The sequence below is a fragment of the Mustela putorius genome, unplaced genomic scaffold (genome assembly GCF_011764305.1).
Source record: "Mustela putorius furo isolate JIRA1106 unplaced genomic scaffold, ASM1176430v1.1 tig00000785_pilon_pilon_pilon, whole genome shotgun sequence".
Lineage (NCBI taxonomy): Eukaryota > Metazoa > Chordata > Mammalia > Carnivora > Mustelidae > Mustela > Mustela putorius.
In genome coordinates, this window is record NW_025421480.1 from 3,962,926 (window position 1) to 3,975,462 (window position 12,537).

The window sequence follows — 12,537 nt, forward strand, 5'->3', positions numbered from 1 at the left end:
GTGTCTGTTGGCCATCTGGATGTCTTCTTTGCTGAAATGTCTGTTCATGTCCTCTGCCCATTTCTTGATTGGATTATTTGTTCTTTGGGTGTTGAGTTTGCTAAGCTCTTTATAGATTCTGGACACTAGTCCTTTATCTGATATGTCGTTTGCAAATATCTTCTCCCATTCTGTCAGTTGTCTTTTGATTTTGTTAACTGTTTCCTTTGCTGTGCAAAAGCTTTTGATCTTGATGAAATCCCAATAGTTCATTTTTGCCCTTGCTTCCCTTGCCTTTGGCATTGTTCCTAGGAAGATGTTGCTGCGGCTGAGGTCGAAGAGGTTGCTGCCTGTGTTCTCCTCAAGGATTTTGATGATTCCTTTCACACATTGAGGTCCTTCCTCCATTTTGAGTCTATTTTTGTGTGTGGTGTAAGGAAATGATCCAATTTCATTTTTCTGCATGTGGCTGTCCAATTTTCCCAGCACCATTTATTGAAGAGGCTGTCTTTTTTCCATTGGAAATTCTTTCCTGCTTTGTCGAAGATTAGTTGACTGTAGAGTTGAGGGTCTATTTCTGGGCTCTCTATTCTGTTCCATTGATCTATGTGTCTTTTTTTTGTGCCAGTACCATGCTGTTTTGATGATGACAGCTTTGTAATAGAGCTTGAAGACCGGAATTGTGATGCCACCAACGTTGGCTTTCTTTTTCAATATCCCTTTGGCTATTCGAGGTCTTTTCTGGTTCCATATAAATTTTAGCATTATTTGTTCCATTTCTTTGAAAAAGATGGATGGTACTTTGATAGGAATTGCATTAAATGTGTAGATTGCTTTAGGTAGCATAGACATTTTCACAATATTTATTCTTCCACTCCAGGAGCATGAAACATTTTTCCATTTCTTTGTGTCTTCCTCAATTTTTTTCATGAGTAGTTTATAGTTTTCTGAGTATAGATTCTGTGCCTCTTTGGTTAGGTTTATTCCTAGGTATCTTATGCTTTTGGGTGCAATTGTAAATGGGATTGACTCCTTAATTTCTCTTTCTTCTGTCTTGCTGTTGGTGTAGAGAAATGCAACTGATTTCTGTGCATTGATTTTATATCCTGACACTTTACTGAATTCCTGTATAAGTTCTAGCAGTTTTGGAGTGGAGTCTTTCGGGTTTTCCACATATCGTATCATATCATCTGTGAAGAGTGATAATTTGACTTCTTCTTTGCCGATTTGGATGCCTTTAATTTCCTTTTGTTGTCTGATTGCTGAGGCTAGGACCTCTAGTACTGTGTTGAATAGCAGTGGTGATAATGGACATCCCTGCCGTGTTCCTGACCTTAGCGGAAAAGCTTTCAGTTTTTCTCCATTGAGAATGATATTTGCGGTGGGTTTTTCATAGATAGCTTTGATGATATTGAGGTATGTGCCCTTTATCCCTACACTTTGAAGAGTTTTGATCAGGAAAGGATGCTGTACTTTGTCAAATGCTTTTTCAGCATCTATTGAGAATATCATATGGTTCTTGTTCTTTCTTTTATTGATGTGTTGTATCACATTGACTGATTTGCGGATGTTGAACCAACCTTGCAGCCCTGGAATAAATCCCACTTGGTCGTGGTGAATAATCCTTTTAATGTACTGTTGAATCCTATTGGCTAGTATTTTGTTGAGTATTTTCGCATCTGTGTTCATCAAGGATATTGGTCTATAGCTCTCTTTCTTGATGGGATCCTTGTCTGGTTTTGGGATTAAGGTGATGCTGGCCTCATAAAAAGAGTTTGGAAGTTTTCCTTCCATTTCTATTTTTTGGAACAGTTTCAGGAGAATAGGAATTAGTTCTTCTTCAAATGTTTGGTAGAATTCCTCCGGGAAGCCGTCTGGCCCTGGGCTTTTGTTGGTTTGGAGATTTTTAATGACTGTTTCAATCTCCTTACTGGTTATGGGTCTGTTCAGGCTTTCTATTTCTTCCTGGTTCAGTTGTGGTAGTTTATATGTTTCTAGGAATGCATCCATTTCTTCCAGATTGTCAAATTTATTGGCGTAGAGTTGCTCATAGTATGTTCTTATAATAGTTTGTATTTCTTTGGTGTTAGTTGTGATCTCTCCTCTTTCATTCATGATTTTATTTATTTGGGTCGTTTCTCTTTTCTTTTTGATAAGTTGGGCCAGGGGTTTATCAATTTTATTAATTCTTTCAAAGAACCAGCTCCTAGTTTCGTTGATTTGTTCTATTGTTTTTTTGGTTTCTATTTCATTGATTTCTGCTCTGATCTTTATGATTTCTCTTCTCCTGCTGGGATTAGGGTTTCTTTCTTGTTCTTTCTCCAGCTCCTTTAGGTGTAGGGTTAGGTTGTGTACCTGAGACCTTTCTTGTTTCTTGAGAAAGGCTGTACCGCTATATATTTTCCTCTCAGGACTGCCTTTGTTGTGTCCCACAGATTTTGAACCGTTCTATTTTGATTATCATTTGTTTCCATGAATTTTTTCAATTCTTCTTTAATTTCCCGGTTGACCCATTCATTCTTTAGAAGGATGCTGTTTAGTCTCCATGTACTTGGGTTCTTTCCAAACTTCCTTTTGTGGTTGAGTTCTAGCTTTAGAGCATTGTGGTCTGAAAATATGCAGGGAATGATCCCAATCTTTTGATACCGGTTGAGTCCTGATTTAGGACTGAGGATGTGATCTATTCTGGAGAATGTTCCATGTGCACTAGAGAAGAATGTGTATTCTGTTGCTTTGGGATGAAATGTTCTGAATATATCTGTGATGTCCATCTGGTCCAGTGTGTCGTTTAAGGCCTTTATTTCCTTGCTGATCTTTTGCTTGGATGATCTGTCCATTTCAGTGAGGGGAGTGTTAAAGTCCCCTACTATTATTGTATTATTGTTGATGTGTCTCTTTGATTTTGTTATTAATTGGTTTATATAGTTGGCTGCTCCCACGTTGGGGGCATAGATATTTAAAATTGTTAAATCTTCTTGTTGGACAGACCCTTTGAGTATGATATAGTGTCCTTCCTCATCTCTTATTATATTCTTTGGCTTAAAATCTAATTGATCTGATATAAGGATTGCCACTCCTACTTTCTTCTGATGTCCATTAGCATGGTAAATTCTTTTCCACCCCCTCACTTTAAATCTGGAGGTGTCTTCGGGCTTAAAATGAGTTTCTTGGAGGCAACATATAGATGGGTTTTGTTTTTTTATCCATTCTGATACCCTGTGTCTTTTGACAGGGGCATTTAGCCCATTAACATTCAGGGAGACTATTGAGAGATATGAATTTAGTGCCATTGTATTGCCTGTAAGGTGACCCTTACTGTATATGGTCTCTGTTCCTTTCTGATCTACCACTTGTAGGCTCTCTCTTTGCTTAGAGGACCCCTTTCAATATTTCCTGTAGAGCTGGTTTGGTGTTTGCAAATTCTTTCAGTTTTTGTTTGTCCTGGAAGCTTTTAATCTCTCCTTCAATTTTCAGTGATAGCCTAGCTGGATATAGTATTCTTGGCTGCATCTTTTTCTCGTTTAGTGCTCTGAAAATATCATGCCAGCTCTTTCTGGCCTGCCAGGTCTCTGTGGATAAGTCAGCTGCCAATCTAATATTTTTACCATTGTATGTTACAGACTTCTTTTCCCGGGCTGCTTTCAGGATTTTCTCTTTGTCACTGAGACTTGCAAATTTTACTATTAGGTGACGGGGTGTGGGCCTATTCTTATTGATTTTGAGGGGCGTTCTCTGAACCTTCTGAATTTTGATGCTCCTTCCCTTTGCCATATTGGGGAAATTCTCCCCAATAATTCTCTCCAGTATACCTTCTGCTCCCCTCTCTCTTTCTTCTTCTTTTGGAATCCCAATTATTCTAATGTTGTTTAGTCTTATGGTGTCACTTATCTCTCGAATTCTCCCCTCGTGGTCCAGTAGCTGTTTGTCCCTCTTTTGCTCAGCTTCTTTATTCTCTGTCATTTGGTCTTCTATATCACTTATTCTTTCTTCTGCCTCATTTATCCTAGCAGTGAGAGCCTCCATTTTTGATTGCACCTCATTAATATCTTTTTTGATTTCAACTTGGTTAGATTTTAGTTCTTTTATTTCTCCAGAAAGGGCTTTTATATCTCTCGAGAGGGTTTCTCTAATATCTTCCATGCCTTTTTCGAGCCCGGCTAGAACCTTGAGAATTGTCATTCTGAACTCTAGATCTGACATATTACCAATGTCTGTATTGATTAGGTCCCTAGCCTTCGGTACTGCCTCTTGTTCTTTTTTTTGTGTTGAATTTTTCTGTCTTGTCATTTTGTCCAGATAAGAGTATATGCAGGAGCAAGGAAAATACTAAAAGGGTGGCAACAACGCCAGGAAAATATGCTTTAACCAAATTAGAAGAGATCCCAAATCGTGAGGGGGTAAAAAGGGGATAAAAAGAGGTTCAAAAAGGAAGAAAGAAAAAAAAAAAAGAAAAAAGAAAAAGAAAAGAATTTAAAAAAAGAAAATAAATAAGAAAAATATAAAAATAAAAAATATATATATTGGATAAACTAGTTAAAAAACCTTAAAAACGAAAAAGGTAAAAGTTAAAAAAAAATTTTATCAGAAGGTGAGAAAAAAAAACAAAAAATGAAAAAGAAAAAAATTAAATTAACTGCAAGACTAAAAAAAAAATCACAGGGAAAAAACCCTGAGTTCCGTGCTTTGCTTTCTCCTCCTCTGGAATTCTGCTGCTCTCCTTGGTATTGAAACCGCACTCCTTGGTAGGTGAACTTGGTCTCGGCTGGATTTCTTGTTGATCTTCCGGGGGAGGGGCCTGTTGTAGTGATTCTCAAGTGTCTTTGCCCCAGGCGGAATTGCACCGCCCCTACCACTGGCCGGGCTGAGTAATCCGCTGGGGTTTGCTTTCAGGAGCTTTTGTTCCCTGAGCGCTTTCCGTCGAGTTCCGGAGGACGGGAATACAAACGGCGGCCTCCTGGTCTCCAGCCCGGAGGAGCCGAGAGCCCAGGACCCACTCCTCAGTGCGCCCTCAGAGAACAGCGCCCAGTCACTCCCGTCTGCCTGACCTCCGGCCGCGCTCTGAGCTCACCGAGCCTGCGACCGGTTCAAGGTCACCCGGAGCTGTGAGCTCACTGTCGGCTCTGTCTCTGTAGCCGGCTTTCCCGTTCCAATACCCGCAAGCTCTGCGACACTCAGACACCCTCGATCCTTCTGTGACCCTGCGGGACCTGAGGGCACGCTGACCCCACGTGGGCTTCGCCCCGGTTTAGACTCTGGAGCGATGTCCCTCAGCGGAACAGACTTTTAAAAGTCCCGATTTTGTGCGCCGTTGCTCCGCCGCTTGCCGGGAGCCGGCCCCTCCCCCCGGGGTCTAGCTTCCCGTCGCTTTGGATTCACTTCTCCGCCGGTCCTACCTTTCAGAAAGTGGTTGTTTTTCTGTTTCCAGAATTGCTGTTCTTCTTCTCTTCGATCTGCCGATGGATTTTCAGGTGTTTGCAATCTTTAGATAAGCTAGCTAGCTGATCTCCGGCTGGCTGAAGCAGTCTCAGCCTGCTACTTCTCCGCCATCTTGACTCCTCCCCCTCTGACTGATTGTTTTTTAACTCACCTCTATGGTAAATGTTTCCCTGAAGTCTTCCAGCCCAGTGAATATCCTTATGATTGTTGTTTAAAGTCTCCATTAAGCATATTACTTCTATCTGTTTTAGTTAGATCTCTAGTCATGACCTTATCTTGTTGTTTCATTTGGGATGAATTCCTCCATTTTGGCATATTGTCTAAGTTTCTGTCTTCTTCTCCTCTGTGTTAGGAAAGCCTATTACGTTTCCTGTTCCTGAGAGTAATGGCCTTATGAAGGAGAGGTCATATAGTGCTTTCATTATATTTAGATCTATGATGATAAAGAGCTGGCCTCAGTAATTTAAGAAATGAGTTTAGAAAATTGTTCCAGAATTTACCTTGTGTGTGCCTTTCATCACCTAATCTTTTTACTTTGAAGGTTACGCTGGAGAAATGAAAATAATCTATACATTTTACTAATCTAGGGTAAGGAAGAAGTACTGAATAATTATATGTTGTATTGGGATTAATTTGGGAGCAGTCTTTTGGCTTCTGGTTTGTTCTATAATTACTAGCATCTTAATTGGAGAGTGGAGTGAAGTACAGTAGTCAAAAAAGATACTGTTCATTATAGTTTTTTTTTTTTTTAACCATGGACTATTTAGAAAATATACTATGCTTTGTAATACTTTAGTCTTTTGTGTAGACATTGATGACAAGTATCAAAAAAGTATCTAAATACATATATGAATATCTATTTTACAAGTAAATATCAAGTGCCATTCAAATTTTTGACCAACTGTTTAAAGTGAATTACATTCCTTTATTAGTTGAAAAGCAAATTAGTTTCCTTTTCACTTTTCTTCCCATAGTAAGGGCCATGCAGCGTTATATGACAATAGGGAAATACAGTACTTCGTGTAAGGAGCATACCTCTGAATTTAAAAGTGTCTGTACTTCTCAAAAAGCATCATAACTGATGTAAAGCAAGTTAAATGTTATAGTAAGAGAGAGAGTTTCCAGGCAAAAAGTAACAGGGGTCAGTATTAAAACTACTAAGTTTATCGTTTCTTTACTTCCTGTGGGAAGGATGGGGGACTAGCTCTGAAGATTTTTAACAGATACACATGTAGCCCAAAAATGCTTCATTTATAGTAAGTATTGGAAATACACTTACAGAAAGAACATTTCTCTCTTGTTCATCTGCAGTTTATCCATTGCAGGTGGGTCACATAGGTATTTGTTTTGGATTTAATAAAGGGGAAATAAAAATTTTATTTTTTATTTTGTGGAGAGTTTTCTTGGATCCCCTAACCTTTGGTAAGGCAGATATAAGTTTAGTTTTACACTTAACATAATTTTGGTATTATCTCTTAAATTATTCTTCCATTATTTCTTATTATTTCTTATATTCTTCCAAGAGCAGATCTGGATTGGCAGCTTCAGGCTCCTGTGTGGGGAAGGTAATAGATGTGTGGACTATGGCTCTTTTTGGAGGCCCCTACTGGGTTAATCTATGGAAAGCCCTGGGACACTGTGGAGAAAGAGCTCTCAGTAGGAGAGCTCTCCCACATTGTCCCTGCCTTGTATTCCAGCCTTGAGTGAGCAAATCCGGGTCTGCACGACCCCAGGGAGAGTTAGTCCTCTCATCTCTTTTACCTTCTCCTATTCCTTTTTTCCTACTTTTTTTTTTCCATCCATGGCTTATTCTTCTCTTTGCATCTTGTTCATCTGTTATTCATATTTAATTTACCCATTGGGCTTCCCCCTTTTTGGACCCCAAAGCATTCTATTTTTTTTTTCAATATTTTATTTATTTGACAGAGAGCTAGGGAGAGAGCACAAGTAAGCAGAGTAGCAGGGAGAGGGGGAGAGAGGGAAGCAGGCTCCCCGCTGAGCAGGGAGCCCGATGCGGGGCTCGATCCCAGGACCCTGAGATCATGACCCGAGCCGAAGGCAGCCGCTTAACCAACTGAGCCACCCAGGCGCCCCAGCATTCTGTTTTTCTTAAAGGATTTCTGGTTGATTCTATGCCTTGGGAAAGGAAGACACCATTTAGAGGTGACCCATACATTGGCACAGTTGTTATCAGATGTCTTTATAAATTGTGCAGAGTCACAGGTATCACTTTCTAGAGTGCCTTCGGTAAAAGATTAAAATGGTAGTAAACGTGATGTAAGTGAAATGATACACTTGCCTACGGATGTCGAAGCTATTTCCAATAATCTTATTGGAGATTTCTCTCAGTGACTACCTTTAAAAAGTAGGGAAAACTTTTTGAAAAACGAAGGATTTAAAATGTGTTTTGGGGGTATGTTAAGAGCAAGTGTTACTGGGCAGGTATGAGAGGCGGCTGTCTTGGAAATAAATTGGTTTGTCAGTCAGAATTTTTTTCTCCTGTTCTCAGTGGTCTACTAGTCTTCAGTGATACCATTTAAAGATGAGACAAACAAGGCTCTTTGGACTTTACGGTAATGCGTGTAAAGCATTTTGAAGTCCAAGGGTGGAGAAGAGGGGATACATAGAAATACTAATAGCATCTTTCTACAGAGGAATCTTTCTGGAAGTATTGCAACAAATGTATTTGGCAAATATATATACAACTGAATATATCTGGCAAGTTTTAACATCATTTTAATATTTTTTGATCCTTATTTTCTCTTAACTACACTTTGTTGCCCCTCAGGAAGTTCTTGACATGAAGTCTGAAGGACAAGCAACTGTCATTCAGCAGCTGGAACAGACCATCGAGGATCTGAGGACCAAGATAGCCGCACTGGAGAAGCAGTACCCTGCCCTGGATGTGGACGTGGCCAGCGGCCATCACGGGGCTCAGAATGGAGTGGCACCCTTAGAAGGTGTCTGTCTTGAAGCTCTCAGGTTAGGAGAAAAGGACGGACGTCATGAAAGGATTTTACAGGCAAAGTCCATCCAGACGTCCCCGACGGAAGAGGCTGGGAGACCACCACTGCCTTCTGTTTGCGCGCAACCGGGGTGTCCTCCCTGTGCCCCAGGGCCTGGCCATGGAGACTCAGCTCTGCCCTCCTCACCTTCTGGACCTCAGACAAAGTTCTGCTCCGAGATCTCTCTGATTGTGTCTCCAAGGCGAATATCAGTACAGCTTGACACGCATCAGCCCACCCTGCCTGCACCACCTCCGCCCCTTCCGTGGTCCGACAGTCAAGGACAGGCCGGGTCACAGCCTTCCCGCCCTTCTCTTCATACCGAGTCTGAAACCAGCCAGCAGCACTCTGTTTTCTCTTCCTTTGAAAACAGCCATAGCATCCAACCCTCACCACCTCTGCCTTGTATAGAGTCTTCCGGCTCCATGCCTGGAATGGGCATGATGCTCCCCCCACCTCCCCCTCTCCCTGGCACAACAGGGCCTGCTCCTCCCAGTACAGCCATCCCCCCGCCTCCTCCTCCGCCTGGTACAGAAATGCTACCACCACCTCCTCGCCCTTTGCCTGGTGTGGGAATACCTCCTCCCCCTCCCCTGCCAGGTGAAGGAATACCTCCTCCCCCTCCTTTGCCAGGTGAGGGAATACCTCCTCCCCCTCCCCTTCCCGGAGTGGGGATACCCCCTCCCCCGCCTCTTCCCGGAGTGGGGATACCCCCTCCCCCGCCTCTTCCCGGAGTGGGGATACCCCCTCCCCCGCCTCTTCCCGGAGTGGGGATACCCCCTCCCCCGCCTCTTCCCGGAGTGGGGATACCCCCTCCCCCGCCTCTTCCCGGAGTGGGGATACCCCCTCCCCCGCCTCTTCCCGGAGTGGGGATACCCCCTCCCCCGCCTCTTCCCGGAGTGGGGATACCCCCTCCCCCGCCTCTTCCCGGAGAGGGGATACCCCCTCCCCCGCCTCTTCCCGGAGTGGGGATACCCCCTCCCCCGCCTCTTCCCGGAGAGGGGATACCCCCTCCCCCGCCTCTTCCAGGAGTGGGGATACCCCCTCCCCCGCCTCTTCCCGGAGTGGGGATACCCCCTCCCCCGCCTCTTCCAGGAGTGGGGATACCTCCTCCCCCTCCCCTACCAGGTGAAGGAATACCTCCTCCCCCACCTCTTTCCCAAGTGGGAATACCTCCTCCCCCTCCTTTGCCTGGACTTGGGATTCCTCCACCTCCTCCTCTGCCAGGTATGGGGATCACATCTGTTCCAGCTCCCCCTGCCACTTCTGGGACAGGCATTCCCCCACCCCCTCTTCTTCCTGGATCAGGCCCTCCCCTCCCCCCTTCAAGCTGGAAGTAGCACTTTATCAGCACCACAAGTGTGTGGCTTTCTTCCTCCTCCGTTGCCCGCTGGCTTGTTTGGATTAGGGCTCAACCAAGACAGAGGGAGTAGGAAGCAGCCAGTAGAGCCTTGTCGGCCCATGAAGCCTCTGTATTGGACGAGAATTCAACTTCATAGTAAAAGGTAACATGAACTGGTGCTCATCTGTTCACAGTTTGTCAATATGAGGGAACATTTGCCTTTAAAACTCTTGGGGAAATTATAATTTAATGTATTTTTTAAATACTGTTCTGAAACTTGTCTTTAGATTGTTTTTTACATTAATATTTAGTGAAGTATCCGTTATTTAAAATTTTAGACTTTTCTCCAGAAGCATCAGAGGTATAAGACAAACGACATATGTATATCAGTGTATAAGATGTAGGTTCTGTATAGTTACTCATTAATCTTGGAAAAATGGAGGGGTATATTTTTCTTAGCCTGCATGCTCTATTGTCTGGTTCCAGAACATCACTCTGAAAAATAGCTTGTAAATATAAATCAGATCCTCAAGATGGGTTTTTTTTTGCATTTTTTGAAGGCACAGTCTTGTTATACTATTCCATTTTATTTGCAGTAGTGTTTCTCTTCCAAGATGTGCTACACAAAAAGACACATATCCACATGTCATGTGTGAAATAATTGAGTTCTGAGAATTTCCTGGCATTTCTGTAGATAATCAGTGACGCACTGTGAAGTCATAAAATCATACTTGGGAATGACATTTATAAAAGAATACTTCCCACCAGGTAGGCTGGGGCCGTCCTTACCCAGGCATCATCTGTAGCTGATGTCCCCTGATCCCTGGGACACATGGCTGAGGAATATGCCAGCAGGGGACAGAACGTGCTTTTTAAACTTCCCTGGGCTTCTTTGTTCTAACTTTTCATGATTCCTTGAATTTTTTTTTTTTTTATATGATATGGCATGCATTTAGACTGGGATATTTACCAGGCCTCCTTCTCCTCTGTTACATTGATTTTCTCTTCACCCGAATCACATCAGGGGAGAAGAGTCTTTATAGTTGGATTACTTTTAACTTTGCAGCTCATTTTTGTGTAATTGCCATATCACTGATATACACTGATGCATCATTTCAAACCATACTCTAAACTCATTGTATCCAGATACTTTTATGAAGTTGTTTTATTTTGTTGTTCCTTTGCTTCGGGGGAAAAAAAAAAAAAAAAAGCAATAGGTCTCTTCTTTTTAGGTGGTATGACATGAACCTGCAGGCTGAAGTCAGATAAAAGTGGGGTAAAGGAAGTGGTCCAGAGAGGGAGGATGCCACGTCGGATTATAAAATAATTCCTTTTTTAAACCCACGCATACTGATGAGTCAAGTTGAAATGGTGATATATCCCACATTTCCTGCCGTTATAGCTTATACTGAGAGGTTTTTTCTTCTACATTTTTATAAAGTGACTTGATCACTAAGGATTCCTGGCAATTATTTTTTCTAGACAAAGGTTTCATTCTGTATGGATGGTATTTTAACTTTCTCAACAAGTTGATAGAATGAGTGGCAGTCTTAAAAAGAAAAAAACGTATTCTTCCCTCCTGTTGTCTGCCTCTTGCCCTCTTTGTGTCCTTTTGCCTGTCTTCCCGTCCTGCTGCCCTCCTTCCGCCCTGACTTCCTCTCATCCTCTGTTACTCTCTTGCGCTTCTTTCCTTCTGTTCTTCGTTGCTGTGTATGCTCATGATGATGTCTTTGCGTTCGGTTGGACGGCGGTCTCATTGGTCTTCTGCTTAACTTTAGAGACACCAGTGCTTCACTTATTTGGGAAAAAATTGAAGAGCCATCCATAGATTGTCATGAATTTGAGGAATTATTTTCTAAAACTGCTGTGAAGGAGAGGAAAAAACCCATTTCTGACACCATCACAAAGACCAAGGCTAAACAAGTGAGTACTTGTGTGTTCCCTGAAATTGGACAGTATTTTAGGCATAAGTATGAACTTTCACTAGAGGAAAGAATGGGACACCTGGGTGGCTCAGTGGGTTAAGCATCTGCCTTCGGCTCGGGTCATGATCCCAGAGTCCTGGGATCAAGTCCTGCATCGGGCTCCTTGCTCCATGGGGAGCCTGCTTCTTTCTGTTCCTCTTCCACTTCCCCTGCTTGTTCCCTCTCTCTCTCTGACAAATATATACATATATATATATATATATATATTTTTTTTTTTTTTTTTTTAAAGAATGAAATTGTTTTCTGGGCTGTGTAACCTCCACAGTCCTTAATCAGATAGTAGAGCTTAGAATTTGAGGACATGTGGTTAAGTAAGACTATCCCAAATTGAACAACAAAAAAATTGTCTTTACTAAGTGATAATGTCCTGATGATTTTATTTGTAGCCTCATGATACATATTTCCAAAATTTTAGCTATTGCTTGTTTGTAGAATTAGTTGTCTAGAATAAACTGTCAATTGATTGAAATTCATCTGAGAACTAGTATGGATGGAAAGAAAGGTAAAAGTGGGCAAATGAAAATAAGTAAGAAGTTTAGTCCTTTGGAATCTGTAATTTGTTTGGTATTTTGTGGAATGGGACACCCTTAGAATCCAGCTAAATAATCACACTGTACTTGATGTATGGAAGAGTCTTATATCAAGTAACAACATTTCTGTTCTGTGTTAGGTCAAAGGATCTATCTTGGGACACCTGAGTTAGAAAAAGATTAGTGGGTTTGGAGAAAAACATTTCCAAGCAACATTTCCCAACTGATCCCACCCAGCGGACTTGATTGTGAAATGATAT

At 42.1% G+C, this 12,537-nt stretch overlaps 1 protein-coding gene across 1 annotated transcript in view; it reads left to right on the forward strand.

Annotated features, from left to right (window-relative positions):
* Positions 1-12,537, forward strand: part of FMN2 (formin 2) — a 372,598-nt gene that overhangs the window by 109,288 nt on the left and 250,773 nt on the right. Inside the window, 3 exon segments of the mRNA XM_045084643.1 lie at positions 8,204-9,745; positions 9,747-9,925; positions 11,541-11,685. Coding sequence (XP_044940578.1) covers positions 8,204-9,745; positions 9,747-9,925; positions 11,541-11,685 — 1,866 coding nt within the window.